This window comes from Pristiophorus japonicus, chromosome 15 (genome assembly GCF_044704955.1).
Source record: "Pristiophorus japonicus isolate sPriJap1 chromosome 15, sPriJap1.hap1, whole genome shotgun sequence".
Taxonomy (NCBI): Eukaryota; Metazoa; Chordata; class Chondrichthyes; family Pristiophoridae; genus Pristiophorus; species Pristiophorus japonicus.
The window spans coordinates 153,545,702-153,568,822 of NC_091991.1; the positions used below are offsets into that span (position 1 = coordinate 153,545,702).

At 45.0% G+C, this 23,121-nt stretch overlaps 2 protein-coding genes across 2 annotated transcripts in view; both read right to left on the reverse strand.

The window, feature by feature from the left end:
* Window positions 1-15,825, reverse strand: part of LOC139281618 (uncharacterized) — a 123,293-nt gene extending 107,468 nt beyond the window's left edge. Inside the window, exons 1-5 of the mRNA XM_070901765.1 lie at window positions 14,137-15,825; window positions 7,066-7,228; window positions 5,285-5,434; window positions 1,751-1,911; window positions 22-195 (exon numbers count right to left, since the gene is read on the reverse strand). Of these exons, the coding sequence (XP_070757866.1) occupies window positions 22-195; window positions 1,751-1,911; window positions 5,285-5,434; window positions 7,066-7,228; window positions 14,137-14,337 (849 nt within the window). The 5' untranslated portion in view covers window positions 14,338-15,825. The remainder of the gene's footprint in view (window positions 1-21; window positions 196-1,750; window positions 1,912-5,284; window positions 5,435-7,065; window positions 7,229-14,136) is intronic.
* A 1,611-nt stretch (window positions 15,826-17,436) lies between these two features.
* cox19 (cytochrome c oxidase assembly factor COX19) lies at window positions 17,437-22,003 on the reverse strand. Its single transcript, XM_070901148.1, has 3 exons — window positions 21,905-22,003; window positions 20,247-20,358; window positions 17,437-18,523 (listed from the first exon to the last, which is right to left on the reverse strand). Exons 1-3 carry the CDS (start codon window positions 21,984-21,986, stop codon window positions 18,430-18,432), a joined length of 288 nt encoding a protein of 95 aa, XP_070757249.1. The 5' UTR covers window positions 21,987-22,003; the 3' UTR covers window positions 17,437-18,429.
* Between the last annotated feature and the right edge of the window lie 1,118 nt (window positions 22,004-23,121).

The window sequence follows — 23,121 nt, forward strand, 5'->3', positions numbered from 1 at the left end:
AAAGGGAAGGGGAGTGTATACCTGCTGTTGTCTGAACAGAAATACGTCAATAAAACTCCTCAGGTCATTCTCATCCAGTTTCTGGCTGTTTTCCTTGAAGCAGCTATTGAGAAATGCAACAATCATCCTTTTATTGTAGAGTATTGTCTTGTGTGCTCCAGGAAGAAAACCCAGGAAGGGAAATGCATTGTACAGCTATGGAATAAAAATAAAGTTATGTTACTTACGTTATGATCAAAGTAAGCCAATAGCCAGCTATTATAATTACACACCAAGTCTTCTACTATTAGAAAAAGGCAATAAATGAATCTTTGAAATGTTATGAATACATACAGCTCCTGAAGCCCGCTCCGTCATTCAACATGCTATGCCTGATCTTCTACATCGACTGCATCTAACCATCCTATCCCCGTATCCCTCGACTCTCTTCATCTTGAATATACTCCATGACTGAGCATCCACAGCCCTCTGGGGTAAAGAGTTCCAAAGATTCACCACCCTCTGAGTGAAAAAATTTCTCCTCATTTCAGTCCAAATCTTTCGTAAATACCGTGTGCTTTTTTAAATATTGCAACTGATTATAGCAGATTATAGGTTAATGACGTTAGTTAGGGCTGATTCAGTACTACGAGAGGAGCAATAACCTGATTGGAAGGATTCAAATGAGAAGTTGTGGGAAAGACCATTTCCAAAGGCTGGAAAGCCAATAATGAGGAATCAACAATTTAAAACCGTCAAGGGCAATTAGGGATTGGCCTTGCCAGCGACACCCACATCCCACAAATTCATTTAAAAAAAACTAAGAGATGAGGAGAAATGTCTTGACACAGAAACTTGTTGGAGCACAAAATACTTTGGGACAGAGAGTGGTTGAAATCACTGGGGGGCCGAAATTGCGTAGCGCCCTGTCTGGGAGCGGTAACGGCTGTGAGGCGGGGGTTCCTGCGGCAGGTGTGGAAGTCCGGCCCCATGACCTAGATTTGGCTCACCGCCCCCGAGATCAAGTGGAGCGCAAAATATCAGTGGGGCGGGAGCGGGGTGGAAATACTCTGCGAAGGGGAGTGCCAAGCTGCCGACTCTGCGGGCGGGAAACGGGACCATCCTTGGACCACCAGGGAGTGGGGTGCCGTGGCAGCAGCATGGCATGCAAGCGTCGTGCCGGGCTGCAAGATAGCGACACGCACCCTGCGATCGAGGAGGAAGAAGGCCGTGACCATTTTTGTTTTTACACTCCCCACCTCCCCTTTAATTCTTACCCTGCGAGTGGCCTACAGCTGAGTTGGGGGGCGGGACGTGCTAATGGGAGACGCAAACAACCCGAATTTCTCCCTCTAGATCTTTGATAGGAAAAGTAGCTAAATGTTTGAAGCAGAGGGTGATGCAGGGCTATGGGGAGAGAGAAGGGCAGTGGGAGATGTTTCGGGCTTCTCTAGCATAGAACCAGCACAAACACAATTTAACAGAATAACCTCCTTCTATGGCACATAGCTCAAGGGAGTTTGGTTTGGAATGTGATGAATTTGTTTTTTTTTCCTTCAAATGTAATTTGATAATTGATCAACAGGGTCTCACTCAAAATCATGACAAATGTTCATTCACAAGTTAACCAGTCTCTGAAATAAAGAACTTTACTAATATATTGCACTAAAGATTCTTCGAGACGCCATCCACAGATCCCGACCAGCTACTGCTAGTTACAAATGTGCTTTTCTGGATTGTATTTGTATTACTAATGAAAAAAGAGATTTACCTGGACCATAGGGGAACCAGAAAGTTTAATGCTTTCGTTCACTCTCTTTACTAACTGGACAAACCCTTCATGCTCATAATCAAATCTGTCGCCTAAAGTTATAAAGCAGATTATATTGGCCACAGCACAGTTCATTGTGCAAGTTGGATTGAATGGTTGGCCTGCAAAAAAAAAAGATCATGTATAATTTAGTGCCGATGCTGTGTGCCACTTGATTAGACTTCTTGAGAGACATGGTCTGTTTTTATTGGTACCTGGCTTTGATCTCAACAACAACTTGCATTCATATAGCAGTCTTAGCGTAGTAAAAGGTCCCCAGTCGACCGATGTTTAATTTTAAGATTGGTCGAAACCCTGGATGAACATGTTATGGGAGCTTCTGCTGATTACCACCGAAGATAAAGCAGCTGACAGAGAATCTCCAGGAAGTCCCCAGCTACAATTCTTTGTCCTCTCGATTATCTTATCTTTTCCATGTATTGTTCATGTGCCGTGAACTAACTATCCATCTCATCTATTATAACAAATCACAATTGTACTGTTCAGACACAGGTGGGTAAGATACTGGGCTTATTCCCTAGGCTGTTGAAGGAAGGCAGAGATGAGAGAGCAGAGGCTACAATCTTTCTATCTTCCTTAGATATGCAAATTGTGCTGGGGTATTGGAGAGCAGCCAAGGTTTCAAGAATTGAGAGATGGATAAACTGGAAAACTATAAACCAGTTAGTCACGTCAGTTGTGAGTAAACCCTTTGAATCCACAGCAGAGGAAGATACAGGGCTAAGGGCACAGAGCAGTAAGTGGGATTCATTTTGGATTGTTCCAGCAAAGTGGTAACACAGATTCAATGGACCAAATGGCCGTTTTCTGTGAGATAAATGTCTACAAGGCCCTGAATTCGCGGCCCCTATGGGTGCATATGAGGTGCACTTGCGTCCGTAGGGATCCCGCTCATTACGGTTTAGGCATACGAAGCACATGCGCCTAAACCCAGATCCTCTTGAAGATCGCACACACCCGGAAGTAAAGGGCCTCCGTGGGCGGAGTGTTGGGCTATTTGCCCAACTTCTGCCCAGTGAATGCCCGTGAAATTCTTATGACTGATAAAAGCAGGTGTGAAGGCTTGCTTTTAGCAGCCTATGACTTTTAAAGGACAGAAAAAGACAGTTTGTTCAAAATTTAAACATTTAAATAAGATGAGGAGAGGAGGACAAAGGGTTTAATTAGGAGGGGGAAATAGAGTATGAGAGAAAGCTTGCTGAGAACATAATAACTGACTGCAAAAGCTTCTATAGCTATGTGAAGAGAAAAATATTAGTGAAGACAAACGTAGGTCCCTTGCAGTCAGATTCAGGTGAATTTATAATGGGGAACAAAGAAATGGCAGACCAGTTGAACAAATACTTTGGTTCTCTTTTCACGAAGGAAGACACAAATAACCTTCCGGAAATACTAGGGGACCGAGGGTCTAGCGAGAAGGAGGAATTGAAGGAAATCCTTATTAGTCAGGAAATTGTGCAAGGGAAATTGATGGGATTGAAGGCCGATAAATCCCCTGGGCCTGATAGTCTGCATCCCAGAGTACTTAAAGAAGTGGCCCTAGAAATAGTGGATGCATTGGTGATCATTTTCCAACAATCTATCAACTCTGGATCAGTTCCTATGGACTGGAGGGTAGCTAATGTAACCCCACTTTTTAAAAGAGGGAGAGAGAAAACGGGTAATTATAGACCGGTTAGTCTGACATCAGTAGTGGGGGAAATGTTGGAATCAATTATTAAAGATATAATAGCAGCACATTTGGAAAGCAGTGACAGGATCGGTCCATGTCAGCATGGATTTATGAAAGGGAAATCATGCTTGACAAATCTTCTAGAATTTTTTGAGGATGTAACTAGTAGAGTGGATAAGGGAGAACCAGTGGATGTGGTGTATTTGGACTTTCAAAAGGCTTTAACAAGGTCCTACACAAGAGATTGGTGTGCAAAATTAAAGCACATGGTATTGGGGGTGATATACTGACGTGGATAGAGAACTGTTTGGCAGACAGGAAGCAGAGAGTCGGGATAAACGGGTCCTTTTCAGATTGGCAGACAGTGACTAGTGAGGTGCCGCAGGACTTAGTGCTGGGACCCCAGCTATTTACAATATACATTAATGATTTAGATGAAGGAATTGAGTGTAATATCTCCAAGTTTGCAGATGACACTAAACTGGGTGGCAGTGTGAGCTGTGAGGAGGACGCTAAGAGGCTGCAGGGTGACTTGGACAGGTTAGGTGAGTGGGCAAATGCATGGCAGATGCAGTATAAGTGGATAAATGTGAGGTTATCCACTTTTGGGCAAAAACACGAAGGCGGAATATTATCTGAATGGTGGCAGATTAGGAAAAGGGGAGGTGCAATGAGACCTGGGTGTCATGGTACATCAGTCATTAAAAGTTGGCATACAGGTACAGCAGGCAGTGGAGAAGGCAAATGGTATGTTGGCGTTCACAGCTAGGGGATTTGAGTATAGGAGCAGAGAGGTCTTACTGCAGTTGTACAGGGCCTTGGTGAGGCCTCACCTGGAATATTGTGTTCAGTTTTGGTCTCCTAATCTGAGGAAGGACAGTCTTGCTATTGAGGGAGTGCAGTGAAGGTTCACCAGACTGATTCCAGGCCTGACATATGAGGAGAGACTGGATCGACTGGGCCTGTATTCACTGGAGTTTAGAAGGATGAGAGGGGATCTCATAGAACATATAAAATTCTGACGGGACTGGACAGGTTAGATGCTGGAAGAATGTTCTCAATGTTGGGGAAGTCCAGAACCAGGGGACACAGTCCAAGGATAAGGAGTAAGCCATTTAGGACTGAGATGAGGAGAAACTTCTTCACTCAGAGAGTTGTTAGCCTGTGGAATTCCCTACTGCAGAGAGTTGTTGATGCTAGTTCATTGGATATATTCAAGAGGGAGTTAGATATGGCCCTTATGGCTAAAGGGATCAAGGGGTATGGAGAGAAAGCAGGAAAGGGGTACTGAGGTGAATGATCAGCCATGATCTTATTGAATGGTGGTACAGGCTCGAAGAGCCGAATGGCCTACTCCTGCACCTATTTTCTATGTTTCTATGTTTCTATAAATTTATTTTTAGACCCTTTAAAATATGTACATTTATTTTTCCAAAAATTAAATTTTTGTTTCAAATAATTAATTAAATTCCATTTTGATTAATTTTAAATATGTGATGTTTTTAAAACATTTATTTGAAGTGTTTGTGTGATTTTAGGGGCATTCCAATTCATATTCCTGGGTGATTCCATACATATGGGCTTCGCGTAGAGGGCCAGGTCCACAAGTCTCCGAACCTCGCGGACCACCAGGTAAGTTGATGGATATTTTTCAGGTCGGAGGCATCCACCCACAGGAAGCCTCCGACTACAATTTCTAGGTCAATGTTTCTTTAATGCACATCTAAATTTATAAATATGTAGAAGCACTAAGAGAGAAGGAACAATGCTAATTCTGTTAATTTACTTATACACAAACTCACCTTTATAAGAATCAAACACTTTTATCAGAAAATCGGTTTCCTCAATTATTTTGTCTTCAATGGTTTTCCTGCCCATTCCAAAATCCCGTAGAGTGGCTAATGTGAACCTTCGCATGTGCTTCCATGATTCCCCATGACCAAAAATAAGGCCTACAATTAAATCCATCAGCAATAATTAAAGAATCACTTTGACACTGCGACTCTTGTGAGCCAAATTAAAAGTGAGACTAAGCATTGGCAACATCCCTGTGAGAGCCCATGGAGTAGGCGGTGTGGGACATGGAAAACAGTGGACCAAGAAAGAAAGAATGGCTTGCATTTATATAGTGCCTTTCACAACCTCAGGATGTCCCAAAGTGCTTTACAGCCAATGAAGTACTTTTTGAAGTGTAGTCACTGTTGTAATGTAGGAAATGTGGCAGTTTGTGCACAGCAAGATTCCACAGTGAGATAATGACCAGATGGTCTGTATTTTTAATAATGTTGATTAAATATTGGCCAAGCCACCAGGGAAAACTCTTCTTTTAAGTCTACCGGAGAGAGCAGACGGGGCCTCGGTTTAATGTCTCATCCAAAAGACGGCACCTCCGACAGTATTGTACTGGAGTGTCAGCCTGGATTGTGTAGTCAAGTCTCTGGAGTGGAACCCACAACCTTCTGACTCAGAAACAAGAATGCTATCCATTGAGCCACAGCTGACAGTAGACTTATTTTGTGGGCAATGTAGAGGAATCTTTTACACATCATCAGACCGTGCTATACTCAGTGTGGGATTGCTTGATTAGATGGTCAAAGTACCTGAGAGACCCTGGCTGAAGACCGCCCTAGGTGGAGAAAGTGCATCCGGGAGGGCGTTGAGCTCTTCGAATCTCAATGCTGCTAGCGTAAAGAGATCAGGCGCAGGCAGCGGAAGGAGCGTGTGGTAAATCAGTCCCACCTCCCCCTTCCCCCGACGAATATCTATCCCACCTGTGACAGGATCTGTGGCTCTCGTGTTGGACTGTTCAGCCACCAAAAAACTCACTTTAGTAGTGGAAGCAAGTCTTCCTCGATTTCGAGGGACTGCCTATGATGGGTCAAAGTAACAGTGTTCCATTTCCCAATACCATTATGAGCACAATTTTTTTTTTTAAAAGTCATAAAAACTTCAAATATAAATAAGGATATTTACATTTAACAGATGTTAGGTGAACACTTCTTCAGTTGACAATTAACTTTACTATAAAGTGTTGGAAGCCTAGAAATTACCATTGGTGATACAGGGTATTAGGTTTATATCTGTATGTCATTTCCTTGCCCCAGATAGAAGTACATAGAATTTACAGCATAGCAGTAGGTTTTTCAGCCCAACTGGTCAATCCCAGTGGTTATGCTCCACACGAGCCTCCTCCCACCCTACTTCATCTAACCCTATCAGCATAGCCTTCAATTTCTTTATAAATTAATAAAAACATTAAGGTATTAACACCTCTGTTAAAACAGTGGAAAAGCATTGCTAACTTGTTAAGCATTGCTAAATTAACATCACGAAGTACAGTTTATAGGCTATTGTTTTTCAAATATTATGCAGATATTCTGTAGAAGTTACAGAAAATTTGTTACTAATCTTATTCAAGCGTTATTTCTGTCTTCCAAAGTCCGTTGAAACATTAAGCTTTAGAAAAATGAACTTTTGCCAGACTCTAAAGTACTCTGTTATATTAATTATCTGAACAGAGACAGAATGCAGGCAGATTTCAACCTGTAGGTCTTACGATAATGAAGTTAGAGATGAGAGTTACCATATCCCTCCATAATTGCCTCAAATATTGGGATGCGCGCTCTTTCTCCAAATGCATCTGAATAGTTGATGAGGGCGTCTTTCACTGTCTCATAACCGGTCAGCACCACGATGCGTGTGGGTCCGAGCTTGATGCTGAATACTGTGCCATACTTCTCAGATAGCTTAAACAAGAGGAATAAGTTTCCATGAACAATTCATTAATTTTTTTTTACACTGCATGTCTTGTGCTGCTTCTCTCAATAATACATTGTGGCATGTTCCTTTATACGATCAAACTATCATATAGCTAAAAGACGTCAGAGCAGTTCAACATTTACTTCAGCCCAAATATTAGATAATGGCTAGTGGATTTCTTGTGGCATTGCTCATGGGTCGTCTGGGCTCTGGGCTATGATTGTGCTGTGCTTCTCACTAGTTTGTCCTTTACGGTCACTGATACAGTACACTCTGTGGCCATCTAAATAAGCAGGTGGTCGTACTTACAGCTGCTTGTAAACTCCTGAGATTGATCACAGGGTTGTGCTCTGGCTCCAGGTCAGAAGAACCCATCATGAATTGACTGACTTTCTTTCAAAATAAACACACAGGATTATTCCAGCAGACTAATTGTATCTGTCTCACTGAACAAATTGGGGCCGAAATTGCCCCTTTACTTAAGGCCTGTTACTGGCCACGCAGCGGAGTGGAATGGCTGCCGATTTTTCGTGGAATGGCCGCCATTTTGAAAATTGCCCTCCTATGGTATCCCGACGGTGACCTTCTTCCCCCACTCATGTTGGGGGGGAGAAGGTCATGTTGATCCATTCTAAATGTGTCATCAGGGTGCGCGCCAGTTATGTGCCCTCCGAATGTGAAATTTCGCACAGAAAATCTTGCTGCCACCGCTCGGTGCCACCAACAGTTTTTTTCTGTGCTTGCAGTGCTTCTAAAATGGCAATGCGGCTGCCATTAAAAGGGAGGACCTACTGCCGTGGCCGACATCTTTTTTTTTTGTCGGCTGACTGCCATGTGGGACCAACACTTATGCCCCCGGGTTCGGCCGGGTCGCCAATAGGCAGCCTGGCACCCCATCTTGGGTACCAGGCTGCTGGCCTGGCCGAAACCCTCCCCGGACACTCCGCCCGCCCCCCACATCCGCTCCTCTACTTACTGAACTTCTACTCACCATCACACTTCCGCCTCCATTATGACCGACTTCTAGGCCGCTCGAAAAAAAAAGCCAAAGAGCAGAATTTCGCGCAACAGGCCACCTCATCTACCACTGCGGTAAAAACAGTCGAAACACGCTAGGTGCGTCCGTGTTCAGCAGGGGGCATTATCTCTTATCTTGACTAAATTATTTCCCTCCTTGCCTAGTCTCCACGCACCCATATCTGTGACTCTTCTGAAGCTCTCAGATTCTCCAGAGGCCCTAATCATCTCCTTTTTACCTTCAACGCTCAGTTCTTTGACACCACCATCCCAATTGAAGGCGGCTTCCGGGACCTCCAATTCTTTCTTGCACAGTCCCAGCCTCCTCCATCTGGCTAAACTTGTTCTCACCTTGTACAACCTCTTTTAACTTCACTCATTTTCTCCAATTAAAAGATGTTGCAATGGGATCCTGCATGGGGCCCAGCCATGCCTGGTTTGCTTTGTGGGATATGTGGAACAATGTTCAAATCTGCCACAGGCCACCCCCTTGACCTCGTACATTGATGGTTGTATCGGTGCTGCTTCTTGCTTTTACTCTGATGTTGAGCAATATACGAACAATACTTTTCATTTCTACCCATCTATGACTCCTCCCTTTTCTCTCCCACTGGCAATGGCTTTCCACAGATATCTAATGCAAACCAAAAGACTCCCGTGGCTATTGGATTATACTTCCTTCCCCCCTCCTTCGTGTAAAAACTCCCTCCCATTTTCTCAATTTCTCCATGCCCCCTATATCTGCTCTGTTAACGTTGCCTTCCCACCAGAGCCTACAAAATGTCTTTTTTTCTCACTCAATATTTTTCCTCCACAGTAGTCAACAAGATACTTGACCACATCCATCCATTACTCTCTACTCATGCCTTATCCTCACCTTCCACTCCGCCAGCCTCCACATTCTTGGATCATTCTCCACCATTTTCATCACCTCCAACATGATCCCATCACCAAGCAGATCACCAGCAAAGGCTATGGGCCCCGATAACGTCTCGGCTGTGGTGCTGAAGACTTGTGCTCCAGAACTAGCCATGCCACTAGCCAAGCTGTTTCAGTACAGCTGCAACACTGGCATCTACCCGATAAAGTGGAAAACTGCCCAGGTATGTCCTGTGCACAAAAAGCAGGACAAATCCAATCTGTCCAATTACCACCCCACACTCTGCACTCATTCATCAGCAAAGTGATGGAAGGGGTCATCGACAGTGCTATCAAGCGGTACTTACTCAACAATAACCTGCTCACTGAACCACTTGGCTCCAGACCTAATTACAGCTTTGGTCCAAACATGGACAAAAGAGCTGAATTTCTGAGGTGAGGTGAGAGCAACTTCTGTTGACATCAAGCCAGCATTTGACCGAGCGTGGCATCAAGGAGCCCTAGTAAAATTGACGTTAATGGGAATCAGGGGAAAACTTTCCACTGGCTGGATTCATACCTAACACAAAGGAAGATAGTTGTGGTTGATGGAGATCAATCATCTCAGCCCTGAGACATCATTGCAAGAGTTCCTCAGGGCAGTGTCCTAGGCTCAACCATCTTCAGCTGCTTCATCAATGACCTTCCCTCCATTATAAGGTCAGAAATGGGGATGTTCTCTGATGATTGCACAGTGTTCAGTTCCATTCACAACTCCTCAGATAATGAAGCAGTATATGCCCGCTTGCAGCAAGACCTTGATGACATTCAAGTTTGGGCTGATAAGTGGTAAGTAACATTCGCACCACACAAGTGCCAGGCAATGACTATCTCCAACAACAAGGGTCCAACCACCAGCCCTTGTCATTCAACGGCATTACCATTGTCAAATCCCCCATCATCAACGTCCTGGGGGGTCAGCGTTGACCAGAAACTTGACTGGACCAGCCACATAAATACTGTGACTACAAAAGCTGGTCAGAGGCTGGGTATTCTGCAGTGAGTGTCCCACCTCCTGACTCCCCAAAGCTTTTCCACCACCTACAAGGCACAAGTCAGGAGTGTGACTTAATACTCTCTACTTGCCTGAATGAGTGCAGTTCCAACAACATTTGAGAAGCTCAACACCTCCCAGAACAAAGCATCCCACTTGATTGGCACCCCATCCACCACCTTAAACATTCACTCCCTCCACCGATGTACCGTTGCTGCAGTGTGTACCATCTACAAGATGCACTGCAGCAACTTGCCAAGACTTCTTCAACAGCACCTCCCAAACCCGCAACCTCTACCATCTAGAAGGACAAGGGCAGCAGGCACATGGGAACACCATCACCTCCAAGCTCCCCTCCAAGTTATACACCATTCTGACTAGGAAATATATCGCCATTCCTTCATCGTCACTGGGTCAAAATCCTGGAACTCCTTTCCTAACAGCACTGTGTGAGTACCTTCACCACACGGACTGCAGCAGTTCAAGAAGATGGTTCACCACCACCTTCTCAAGGGCAATTAGGGATAAGCAATAAATGCTGTCTTTGTCAGCAATGCCCACATCCCAGGAATGAATAATAAACAAAAGTCCAGCCTATTCAGCCAGTGGTTGACCAAGAAGAGGGAGAGGAGAGTGATGAAGAAGAATTAGAAGCACGAGCACGCGATTTGACATTCCCAGCAACTAGCTCCCTGAGTTCATCCTGTAAGGCCATCTGCAGTCTCCCCAAGCTGCCTTCCACCAGCCATGCTGCAGTCACTGTGGTTGCATGACTGCGTAACATCACTTGGATAGGCAGAGGCACACACAAGGCAGTGATTGGTTGATATATGCATATATGGATGCATTTGGATTGGAAAGTTTGCTTTGTGGTGACTTTTATTTCAGCGTCGTGGCCAAGAAGATGTTGTGATGGTCAGTAACAGAGGGAAGGTAAGGTGTGGGACTAATGTTGAAAGGGGAATTGGGGCTTTGGTCACTGGGACTGCAGGCGGGTGATTCGATCCCAGATATCCCAGCCAGAAAGGGGCTGTCTGGGTTGGATCCACTTCGCTCTGCGAGCAGCCTGTTCCCTTTGTTGCCTCTGCTTCATCTCCAGGTGCCCCTGCCACCCCCTCAACCCTCACCCCCCCCAGGATTTCGAGGCAGTGGTCTTCTCAGAGGCAAAATACTGGGGATTCTGGAAATCTGAAATAAAAGCAGAAACTGCTGGAAATATTCAGCAGGTCAGGCAGCATCCTGATCTGAAACGTTAACTCTACTTCTCTCTCCACGGATGCTGCCTGACTTGCTGAATATTTCCAACTTTTTCTGTCTTCTCAGAGGTCTTTCTTTACCATTTGCAAGTAGCCAGCAGCATTCCCTGCACACTTTAACAACTTTTTAAATGTATTGCACCAAGCCACTAATTCAACAACATATTTTTAAAAATTAGTCCGAAAGCTGAAATCCAAACTTACCTGAAAGATGAGTGTGTTCTTTTGAGAAGCACTGACAGAGTCTCTGCAGGGCTGCTTGACGCACATTTTCTGTGCGTATTTAGGACACAATGTTATGGCACGCGATAACGTCCAAAATAGCAGGCGTGTATCAAATCAGGCATTCCACGCTGATTGACGTCACGATCTGCTTACTTAAATTTGAGAAGCCAGCGCTGGCAATGGCAGCATTTTGGCCCTCACCAAAATGGCGACCGCCGTGTCCCGCACAGGAAGCGGGCGGAAGCGAGGTGGCCGCCATTTTTTCAACAAAACCGGCCTAACACCCGGCGTTACAACATTGAATTTCTGATCCATTCTGTTTACACAAAGTTAAACAAAACCTATAAGCATAAGCATGTACACAACAGTTGATGAAACGGCCTTATCCTGCAGCAGAACCTTTTTGCTCCTGTTGCCCACACTATTAATGCAGTCAATCAAAATGCAGAATTCTCACAACAGCAAACAAGGGAATAAGTAAGCTGTGGCTCAGTGGGTAGCACTCTTGCCTCTGGGTCAGAAGGTTGTGGGTTAAAGTCCCACTCCAAGGACTTGAGCACAAAAAAATCTAGGCTGACACCCCAGTGCTGTGCTGAAGGAGTGCTGCACTGTCGGAGGTGCCGTGTTTTGGATGAGACTTTAAACCGAGGCCCCATCTGCTCTCTCAAGTGGACGTAAAAGATCCCATGTGACTATTTCGAAGAAGAGCAGGGGAGTTATCCCCTGTGTCCTGGCCAATATTTATCCCTCAATCAACATTTAAAAAAACCCCAGATTATCTGGTCATTATCACATTGCTGTTTGTGGGAGCTTGCTGTGCGCAAATTGGCTGCTGCGCTTCCTACATTACAACAGCGACTACACTCCAAAAGTATTTCATTGGCTTTGAGACCTCTGGTGGTCATAGCGAGGGGATTTGAGTACAGGGGCAAGGAGGTGTTACTACAGTTGTACAGGGCATTGGTGAGGCCACACCTGGAGTATTGCGTACCGTTTTGGTCTCCTAACTTGAGGAAGGACATTCTTGCTATTGAGGGAGTGCAGCGAAGGTTCACCAGACTGATTCCCGGGATGGCGGGACTGACATATCAAGAAAAACTGGATCAACTGGGCTTGTATTCAGTGGAGTTCAGAAGAATGAGAGAGGATTTCATAGAAACGTTTAAAATTCTGACGGGTTTAGACAGGTTAGATGCAGGCAGAATGCTCCCAATGTTGAGGAAGTCTAGAACCAGGGCTCACAGTCTAAGGATAAGGGGTAAGCCATTTAGGACCGAGATGAGGAGAAACTTCTTCACCCAGAGAGTGGTGAACCTGTGGAATTCTCTACCACAGAAAGTTGTTGAGGCCAATTCACTAAATATATTCAAAAAGGAGTTAGATGTAGTCCTTACTACTAGAGGGATCAAGGGGTAGGGCGAGAAAGCAGGAATGGGGTACTGAGGTTGCATGTTCAGCCATGAACTCATTGAATAGCGGTGCAGGCTCGAAGGGCCGAATGGCCTACTCCTGCACCTAGTTTCTATGAAAGGCACTTTATATATATCTTTCTTTCTTCTTTCTTTAAATTTTCTAACTTTTAAAAAATGTTAGAGAGAGCAAAACAAAGATTGGGGGGCCGAAATTCATCAACTCACCGCCAACATTGCTCTTGCAGATCCGCCGAGTGCCACTTTCGAGGCGTCCTGGAGCGGGCAGGAGGGGAGAGCCACCGGGAAGCACCCGCTGATGTCAGCGGATGGCCGAGTGGTGCAACTGACCTCCCGCCCGCTGAGCTCCCATATTGATGCGGACGGGAGTCAGCAGCAGAACGGGGATGGACCGCTGTGAGGAGGAAGGTCTGTTCCCGATGGTAAGTATGAAGATCGTTGAAAAAAGATTAGTGAACATTTTTTAATTGGTTTTTCCACAGCGATTTACTTTGATGGAGTCTTCCGATAGTTTTAACATTTTTTATTCTTGATTTTTATTTTTAGGTCTTTGACCCGCTATGGGCCCAACTCCATCCTCGGCGGCACTTGGGCGGCAAGAGCCTGAGCCGTCGAGAATGAGACTTCCCGCCCGCTACCACCCAGATTGGTGCCATAAGTCCCTCATTTGCCGTCCACCGACCTTTGAGGGACCTTCCTCATGAATGTCCCGCCGAAAGTACCGTTAGGTACGTCAGCGGCCACTGGCGGCACTTGGGCGGGCGGAGGCTTTGACCAAATTCGACCCCTGGGACTCTCACATGGGGGAAAAGTCAAACCAGAAATAAAGATGAATAAACTTTAAAACATTTTTTAAATGCTGCCAGTTCGACATCATCCGGACAGCAAATTCCTGCTCATTATTTCAATTTAGCAGCGTAGCTTTTGGGAAGAAATCTTCTCGGCTATGCTTTGCTTTCATTAGTGACAACAACCTGCTTTTATATAGTGCCACAGAGATGGCAAACAGCGAAGCACTGCCACCGATTGACTGTTCGGGTCTCGCTGCCTCTTACCTCCATCAAAGACTTGTGTTGCTTCTTCAGATCCAATATGTGCAGGTTGCCAATCACTGGAAGAGGTGCTGGTCCCGGAGGGAAGTTGACGATTCCACAAGATGTCGACTCAGTGTTAAAATACACGAGAAGGATAATGGTCAGAGCAGCCAGCAGCAGCACCGTGATTGGATCCAAAGGAAACACACTTGCAAACGACATACTGGAATCCAAACCGGTGGCACCCAATCTGCCAACTGGCTGTGCGCCGGAAGGAGTTGTCGGTTTATGTTACAACTTTTTGAATGGTCTGGAGGCGAGTCACAAAACTCCTTAAAGTGGTTGCTGACTAGTACAAACCTCGCACTGCAGCAGCTGGTAGGAGTTCAGCATTTGTCCTTACCAAGAGCAAGGGCGGTATGGAGAAACCAAACAACACACTCGTGACACATCAAACAAAAATGCGGAACCAAAGGAAATAAAATCCTTGTTTTCTTTTATTGAAGCAAGGACTTGATCGACCGGGTAACACTTGACAAAACTTTCTCTCCATTCGTCAGTGAGTTGCTGACATTTTGCTCAAGAAAATCGAGGCATCGTAAAGAAAAGCAGGGTTTCTCCCCCAAGGTATACCTTTGTGCGGATGGTTATTGTTGTATTTTTAAAGTCGGCAAATCATTTTTTATTCAGCATTATAGAAATTCAGATTTACCTGGAACTTTTTTGAGGAGTGGCTAATTTGTTTCCATTGAGATATTGGAATGCCAGTGTTGCTCCCACCAAGCCAGGGCTGACATTTAGCCCGGATTTTGCTGTGGGTAATGACAGCATTACTGTCAGCGTTCACCGTCATTGCCCCTCTGAAACTGACAGGATTTAGCACATGCGCAGATAAATGCTGAAATCCTGAAGTTGCGGTCAGTCATGGGCAATAGTGCAGGGAAGTGGAGTTGAGGTTGAAGATCAGCCATGATCTTATTGAATGGCGGGGCAAGCTCTCGGGGCCGGATGGCCTACTCCAGCTCCTAATGCTTATGTTCTTATGTCATCCCCTGCTCCGTCACAGGCTGTGATGTGGGGCTCCTCATAGATGGCAATCAGTTGAACTTGCGTAAACGTAGCGCTAGATTTCCCATCTGGGCTTTGCTAACGGGTTTTCGCCGTGATTTGACCCTCTGTGGTGAAAACCCGGTTGTAGAGCCCAGGCGGGATCCTCGGGTACCTGTTTGCAGCGGCGCTTTCAAGTACCGCCAGGGAGAGGTGCGTCGACGTGTAACGACGCAAATTGTGTTACCGTCGTACTTTCGGCTCTCTCCCGAACCGTAGGCTGCGCCTAGAATACCGACAGGTCAAACCTGTCGATGCAGCCCTGCCAACAGCGGTCAGTATGAAAACCTGCAGAAAAAGTAAGTTAAAGTTTTTATTTTTAAATTCTTTTTCAACGATTTGCTAGCTAAGGGTTTTGTGAATGTTTTTGCAATTATTTCCCCCCTCCCAAGGCCTCTATCGCAGTACAAACGACCCCGGACTAAAGTTACCGAAATTTGTGTTTTGCGTCGTGAATAATCGTGCAACGCCTCCTTTACAAACGTAAAGGCCGAAAGTTCGGCCTAAAAATGGTAGCGCAACGTAAACGTTAATTTTCACATATCGCTACCGTTGTCGTCGAAAAACCCCCAAAGCCAAAAATCCGGCCCCTTAGCTTTCCAATCTAATATCGGTGTTAAACACCCCATAAAAAGTTAAGCCTTGTTGAAAAAGGTGTAACTGGGAGTTTAACAGCATATTGACTGCTGAAAAACCATTCTGGCCCTGAAAAACTAATTTTATATTTGTGAAATGTCAAAACTTTCCATTATAATAAATATTAGATTTTTAAAGCAAAAAATATATTTTTAACTTGTTTTAAGTTTATTATATTTCACCTTCTATGCTTGCTGTAAAAAAAAATTAAGTGAATGACAATAGCTGCTGTCAGTGAGAATTCTTCAATGTGATTGGCTGCTTAGAGCTTGATGACATCACTGCTGCTGCATGGTGGAGATCCCTTTTCAACAATGCTACAATCAAATTATGGTCGAGAAAGCTAAAGTTTTTTCCACAGAGATTGCAAGATCTTTATCGGCAGCTTTCTTCGAGGTCTGTGGCAATCACCGTCGTTTCACCGCTGAGTGCAAATTCTGGGCCATTTAGTTGCTTTTGCAGTGAATTTTTGAGAAGACAGCTAAATATGCCACACGGTTGAACATTTGGTTATCTAACATTGCTTGTGTGTTGAGGGATAAATTCTGGCCAGGACACCAGGAGAGCTCCCCTGACCACCTTCAAATAGTACCATGGTATCTTTTACATCCACCTGAGAGGGCAAATGTTCAATGTCTCATCCAAGTGACAGCAAGGGTGATATTGGTCAACAACCAGTAGAGCAAAACATGCTCATAGTGAATAGAGGAGCAGGAAAAATTCAATCTCCATTTATATACTTACAGTACCAACAACAAAAGGTTGCCAGGAAAAAAGGGGGCCCTCATCCAACAGTGCTAGTGGTGATTCAGCTACGCTGCTATACACAGCAACCAGCTAGATGTTCTTTCACGCTTTACCCCGTGACACCCCAACCATTTTGTGCTTCCAAAGCTCAATAGGGTCAGTTTTATGAAACATCTGTCCTCCTGTGTCTCCAGCTCCCTTATGTTGTTACATCAATTAATGTACAAAAAAATACAACCAATATATGAAAAACAGCATGAAAAAAACACAGCCAATTAATGTATGAAAAAATAGAATAAATGCAGCAGCCAATTTGCACACAACAAGCTCCCACAAACAGCAATGTGATAATGACCAGATAATCTGTTTTTGTTATGTTGACACCAGGGATAACTCCTCCTTCGAAATATTGTCATGGGATCTTTTACGTCCAACCTGAGAGAGCAGACGGGGCCTCGGTTTAACATCTCATCCGAAAGACAGCACCTCCAACAGTGCAGCACTCCCTCAGCAATTCACTGGAGTGTCAGCCTAGATTTATGTTCTCAATTCCCTGGAGTGAGACTTGAACCCACAACCTTCTGACTCAGAGGCAAGTGTGCTACCCACTGAGCCACAACTGACACAACCAATGCAACAAAATGCAAGCAATTAGCGTATGAAATAATACACATCAATTCTCAGATATCGGGTGTCACATTGTACACCCTGCACAAGGAATTCTGATCCACCTTATGTGAAACACCCTCTGTTGTCTGATCTGAATAGAATGACCCCAGTCACAAGAGGTGCAGAATCCACAGCATTCTCCACTCGAGCTACATTATGTGGTGGGAAGCAACCTCAATGAGAAGATGGGGAGGAAATTAAAAATATGAAATCACTAATGAAGAAAATCCTTGGTCTCAGGTCTGTGCTGAGTTAGTGTTGATGCTGTCATTGGCCACAATGTCCTCAGGCTTGTGACTGCCACACAAAAAAAATCAGTCATTCAAGAGTCCCACTTGTGATCACTGTTCAGTGATATCTGTTGGAAAATACATTTCTGCCCACACTGATTGAGGAAATCATCCGGCTCGGTTGTGATTTCCTCAACCAATAATCACATGCACATTTTCAAACAGGTCGTAGAGGTTCTGTGAGCTCACAGAATTTTACAGCACAGCCTGTATTGGACTGTACAGTCACCTAAGAACTCACTTTTAGAGTGGAAGCAAGTCTTCCTCGATTTCGAGGCTCTGCCTATGATGATGATGATAATGACAGCACAGAAACAGGTCATTCGGCCCAACAGGTCTATGCCAGTGTTTTATGCTTCAACGGAGCCACCCCCATCGTACTTCATCTCTCATCCAAACAACGATCAGACTCTTGATAATACCAGTGATGCTTTGGATTCCACATTAATCGAGGTCGAGTGCCGGACAGGGGTTAAGTAGCCCGGTCATACCCAGAAAGTATTAGTGGCTTCATGTGGATGAGCCTCTGGAGGGTCAGTGCGACCCCTTGGCCAAAAGTGGACAGGTCTCCATCAGTGTTGCTCTGGCCGCTATGTGGCTTACAAGGACCAACCATCCTAAGATAACGTTCCACCACATAATGTAGCTCGAGTGGAGAATGCTGTGGATTCTGCACCAACCATCCTAAGATAACGGAAAGGAAAAACGTACCACGGTTAAAAGAAACTGAACCACTTGCCATACTAACTATTTATTCCACAGAAACTTAACTTATTTTACAATATATACAGATTTGGTATGAAATTAAGTCCATCAATGGTCTCCTCTTTAGTTTAGTTTGTAGATACAACATCTTGTGCTCCTGTTAGGTTTTTGTCTGTTGCTGATTCTTTGCTGCATTACTGTCGAGGAGATCCTTGAATCCCAGTTTCTCCAGTGGTTCTTTTGTCATCAGCTGCCTGTAGAATAAAAGAATATCAAACACAAACAATGTTGGATGACCAGACATTCAACCATGTGCGCATATTTAGCCACGACTCAGTAGGCAGCAGTCTTGCCTCAGAAAGTTGTGGATTCAAGACCCACTCCAGAGACCTAAGCACAAAATCTAGGCTGACGCTCCCAGTGCAGTACTGAGGGAGTGCTGCACCGTTGAATTTCAGATGTTACGTTAAACTAAGACCCTGTTTTTTGGATGAGATGTTAAACCAAAGCCCTGTCTGCCCTTTCAAATGGATGTAAAAGCAGAATTTCACAAGGTAGGATTCACCCAAGAGACCCGTGTGTTATCATCACTCTCAACCAATGGATACCAATCAGGAGCAGGGATCCAGGCTGATTGACTCTTTCTCCAGCCCAAGGGTACTGAGACAAACTGCATCATAGAATCATAGAAGTTCACAGCACGGAAGGAGGCCATTCCGGCCCATCGTGTCCATGCTGGCCAACACGAGGCTACCCAGCCCAATCCCACTTTCCAGCTCTAGGTCCGTAACCCTGTAGGTGACGGCACTTCAGGTGCACATCCAAGTACTTTTTAAATATGGTGAGGGTTTCTGCCGCTACCACCCTTTCAGGCAGTGAGTTCCAGACTGTCACAGCCACCCAGGCTGAGAGCAGCTAAAACAGCAAAAACCAAGGATGAAACTGGAAAGCTTCCCGAGTTGCAAGTTACTTACTCATGATATCACCAGAGGAAAACATCTCCCCATTTTGGATTCAAGACTATTTTATAGTCAAGAACATGTGATATCCATTTTACAGAAACCTTACGATGCGCTCATGCAGTACTGAAATATCTGAAAGCATCAATACAAAAGCAAAATACAGCAGATGCTGGAATCTGAAATAGTTCTTGAAAATCAGTTCTGACGAAGGGACATCGACCTGAAACATTAACAGTTTCTCTCTCCACAAATGCTGCCTGACCTGCTGAGTATTTCCAGCATTTTCTGTTTTGAAACCTGAAAGCATCAGTGACTTCCTTGACGTCAGAGTCACTGTTTCCAACAACAACTTGCATTTATATAGCGCCTAACGAAGTAAAACATTCCAAGGGTGATTCACAGGTACATTATCAATCAAAATCTAACACTGAGCCACATAAGGCGATATTAGGACAGGTGACCAAAAACTTTGTCAAAGAGGTAGGTTTTAAGGAATGTCTTAAAGGACAAGAGAGGTACCGAGGCGGAGAGGTTTAGGGAGGGAATTCCAGAGCTTAGGGCCAAGGCAGCTGAAGGCATGGCTGCCACAGGCGGAGCGATTCAAATCGGGGAGGCCAGTATTAGAGGAGTATTAGAGGAGCGCAAAGATCTCAGAGGTTACAGAGATAGGGAGGGGTGAGGCCACAGAGGGATTTGAAAACAAGGATGAGAATTTTAAGATCAGTAACTAATTCTTTCGTGATTTTTCTTTAGAACTCCATAATGCTTTCAATATTTGAAAGAACGAGAGATTGAGAGAGAGACAAAATAGAGAAAAGTGTGCTTGTGAGAAGCAGACAAAGAAAAAATGGATGACAGGAGTGGGAAGTAAATGGAGATAGTTGCAGGAAAAGATATGTTATTCATAATACATTAGAAGGTCAATTTATATTTTTAAGTAATACTTGTTCCAAATTATGATGAATTTGGTTGTAAAAAGTAACTTTTACGAAGTTTTCATGTTATGGTGCTGTACCTGTCCATTCGGCATTCCAGGTACTCCTTTGATTGCTCTCTACACAGAGAATTGTCAAACTTACTCTCTCTGAGGCACTTCATAAATTTCTCTTTAAATTCTTTACATTCACCTGCAAAATAGTGAGAATCAAGCTGTGTTAAATACGCTGAGGCTTTGTTCATTTCCTATTGCCACTAATGCAATGCACCAACAAAGCAGCAGCAGAACCGCATGCTCCCAGGATGCTGGCCTTGCAGTGCTTCCATGTGCAACATTGCCCCTTTCATAATCCCCATTAATATAAGGCAGTGCTTGTCCAACTTCCCCCCCCCCCCCCCCGAGGAGGACAACGTCACGCCAGAGGTTCCCAAACTTGGAGGTCGGGTCACGCTGAGGTTATCACAAGAACATAAGAAAGAGGAGCAGGAGTAGGCCGTTTGTCCCCTTGAGCCTACTCCGCCATTCAATAAGATCATGGCTGATCTGATCTTGGCCTCAACTCCATTTTCCTGCCTTTCCCCATAACCTTGGACTCCCCTGTAGTTCAAAAATCTGTCTATCTCCACCTTGAATATATTCAATGACTCAACTTCCTCTAGCTCTCTGGGGTAGAGAATTCCAAAGATTCACGACCTTCTGTGAGAAGAAATTCCTCTTCATTTCCGTCTTAAATGGGTGACTCCTTATTCTGAAACTATGCTCCCTAGTTCTAGATTCCCCCACGAGGGGAAACATCCTCAGCATTTACCCTGTCAAGCCCTCTCAGAATCTTATACATTTCATTAAGATCACCACTCATTATCAGGGGACATACGAGGAGGACAGGTTGGCCCTGAAAAAGAGCCACTGATGCAGCCTCGCAGTGCTGAAGGGGGCGCAATATAGGGCAAACTCAGTGCTTGTTTGAATCCCTGCTGATTTCAGGAAGCGGACTGTGGACCAATCAGAGCTGCGTCTGTTGCAACTTTAGCTCGGATTTTGCCGTGGGTAATGACGCCGAAATGTCAGTGCCCCTCTGAAACTGACCACAACTTCAGGATTTAGCGCATGCACATCTAAACGTGGAAATCCTGAAGTTGCGGTTAGTCATTTCCTGCTCCGACACAGGCTGTGCTGTGAGCCCCCGCCCCGCCCCACCCCACCCCACCATAGCCGGCAATCAGTGAAATAAGTGAAACTGACAAAAACTTAAGCTTTTCCACACTAACATCGCTGTTAAATACCCCAACAAATGTTAAGCCTTATTGGAATAGGTGTAACTGGGGTTTCAACAGCATATTGACTGCTCAGCAAACAATATGGCGCTGAAAATCTAATTTTTTTATTTGTGGAGCGGCAAATTGTGATAAAAGTCACAATTTTTAAAAAAAACTTTAAAAATGTTTTAAAGCTTGTTCATGATATTTCAGGTTCTACTTGTGAGCGCCCCAATCTTTATTTTTGCGCTTTCTAACATTTATTTTAAAAGTGGGGATAAAAGCAGGTTCTCAGTTGCTGGTTTTGGCTGTCTGTGGGAATCCTGCAATATGATTGGCTGGTTGGACAGTTTGCTGACGTCATTGCAGCTCTTCACCAGGAACCGCCGCGACCGAGCGCTGCGGTCACTGAGCGCCGGGGGAGAGGCGCGGGGCCCGGGGTGATGTGTCCGGTAGCGCGGGTCCGCACGCCGCCCCTACCCCAGTGGTCGAGCGGGAAGGAGCCCTTGTCGGGCGGCCGCGGGCTGAAGCTCTTGCTGCTGAAGTTCATGGCAGTCGACATCTTCCCCCGGCCCGCTGACGTCACCGCGCCAGGCCGCAAAATCGAACCTCCAGCGCATCGCTCCCAATCGAGCGCAGAACAGTCGATCTAATGGCCAGCCACGCGTTCCCGGGGTGTCACTGGCAGCAAGCATATCCCCCACCCTGCAATTATTCACTTGCATGCATTTAATCCGTTTGCCAAGTTAATGTTTTAGTATTTTTTTTTATTCGTTGCCAATCTTTCCAATTCTTTGTCAGATCACAAACGCCAGAGGTCACCTTGGGCCCATTCAAGGATCACTCTGCGCCAATGTTTTTGCTCTTAGCCAAAAGGCCTAGAGCCACTGCACCGTTCCTGGAAGTACTGCAATACCAGGTTCGTGCCATGGAGGTGGACGGGTCAGGTACCCCACCCACCTCCTAGTTTGTATTTTTTTTTTAAATTCGTAGCCAATCTTTCCAATTTTTTGTCAAATCACAAACGCCAGAGGTCACCTTGCACACATCAAGGATCACTCTGCGCCAATGCTCTTAGCCAAAAGGCCGAGAGCCACTGCACCTTTCCTGGAAGTACTGCAATACCAGGTTCGTGCCATGGAGGTGGATGGGTCAGGCCCCCCACACACCTCCATGGAGGTGGATGGGTCAAGCCACCCCACCCACCTCCTATTTGTATTGCAATGGCATGAATAAAACTTTCTTTTTATTATTGAGACGACATATTGGAGGGCATTCCCTAAATACATCCCATGCGTTGCACTCCTTGGTGTCAATGAGTTTGCAATCTGTCTCTAATTAGTGACATGGTTAAATTTTACTTCACATTATTATCAATAAGGTTTTTGGAATCAGTTTCTCCTTCCACCCTCGCCAATGGACATTCTTTTCTCCTTCCCGTTCCAATGTGGGTGCCAACGTAGGAACAGGAGGAGGCCATTCAGCCCCTCGAGCCCATCCCGCCATTCAATTAGACCGTGGATGATCTGCATCTCAACTCCATTTACCCATCTTGGTTCCATAATCCCTTAATACCCTTGCCTAACAGAATGCTATCGATCTCACTTTTGACATTTTCAATTGAACAGTACACTTCAACACATGAGAATTTATCGGTTGTTCCATAATGCAAGCTGTCAGTGTTACGAAGCAGGCTT

What these genes read in the sequence shown, in the direction of transcription:
- cox19 (XM_070901148.1), bottom strand. Translation starts at nt 21,986, where the DNA reads ATGTCGACTGCCATGAACTTCAGCAGCAAGAGCTTCAGCCCGCGGCCG. An exon ending in CTTCCCGCTCGACCACTGGG is followed by an intron (nt 20,359 to 21,904) that starts GTAGGGGCGGCG and finishes ACTATTTTGCAG; the next exon opens with GTGAATGTAAAGAATTTAAA. An exon ending in CTGGAATGCCGAATGGACAG is followed by an intron (nt 18,524 to 20,246) that starts GTACAGCACCAT and finishes TTTATTCTACAG; the next exon opens with GCAGCTGATGACAAAAGAAC.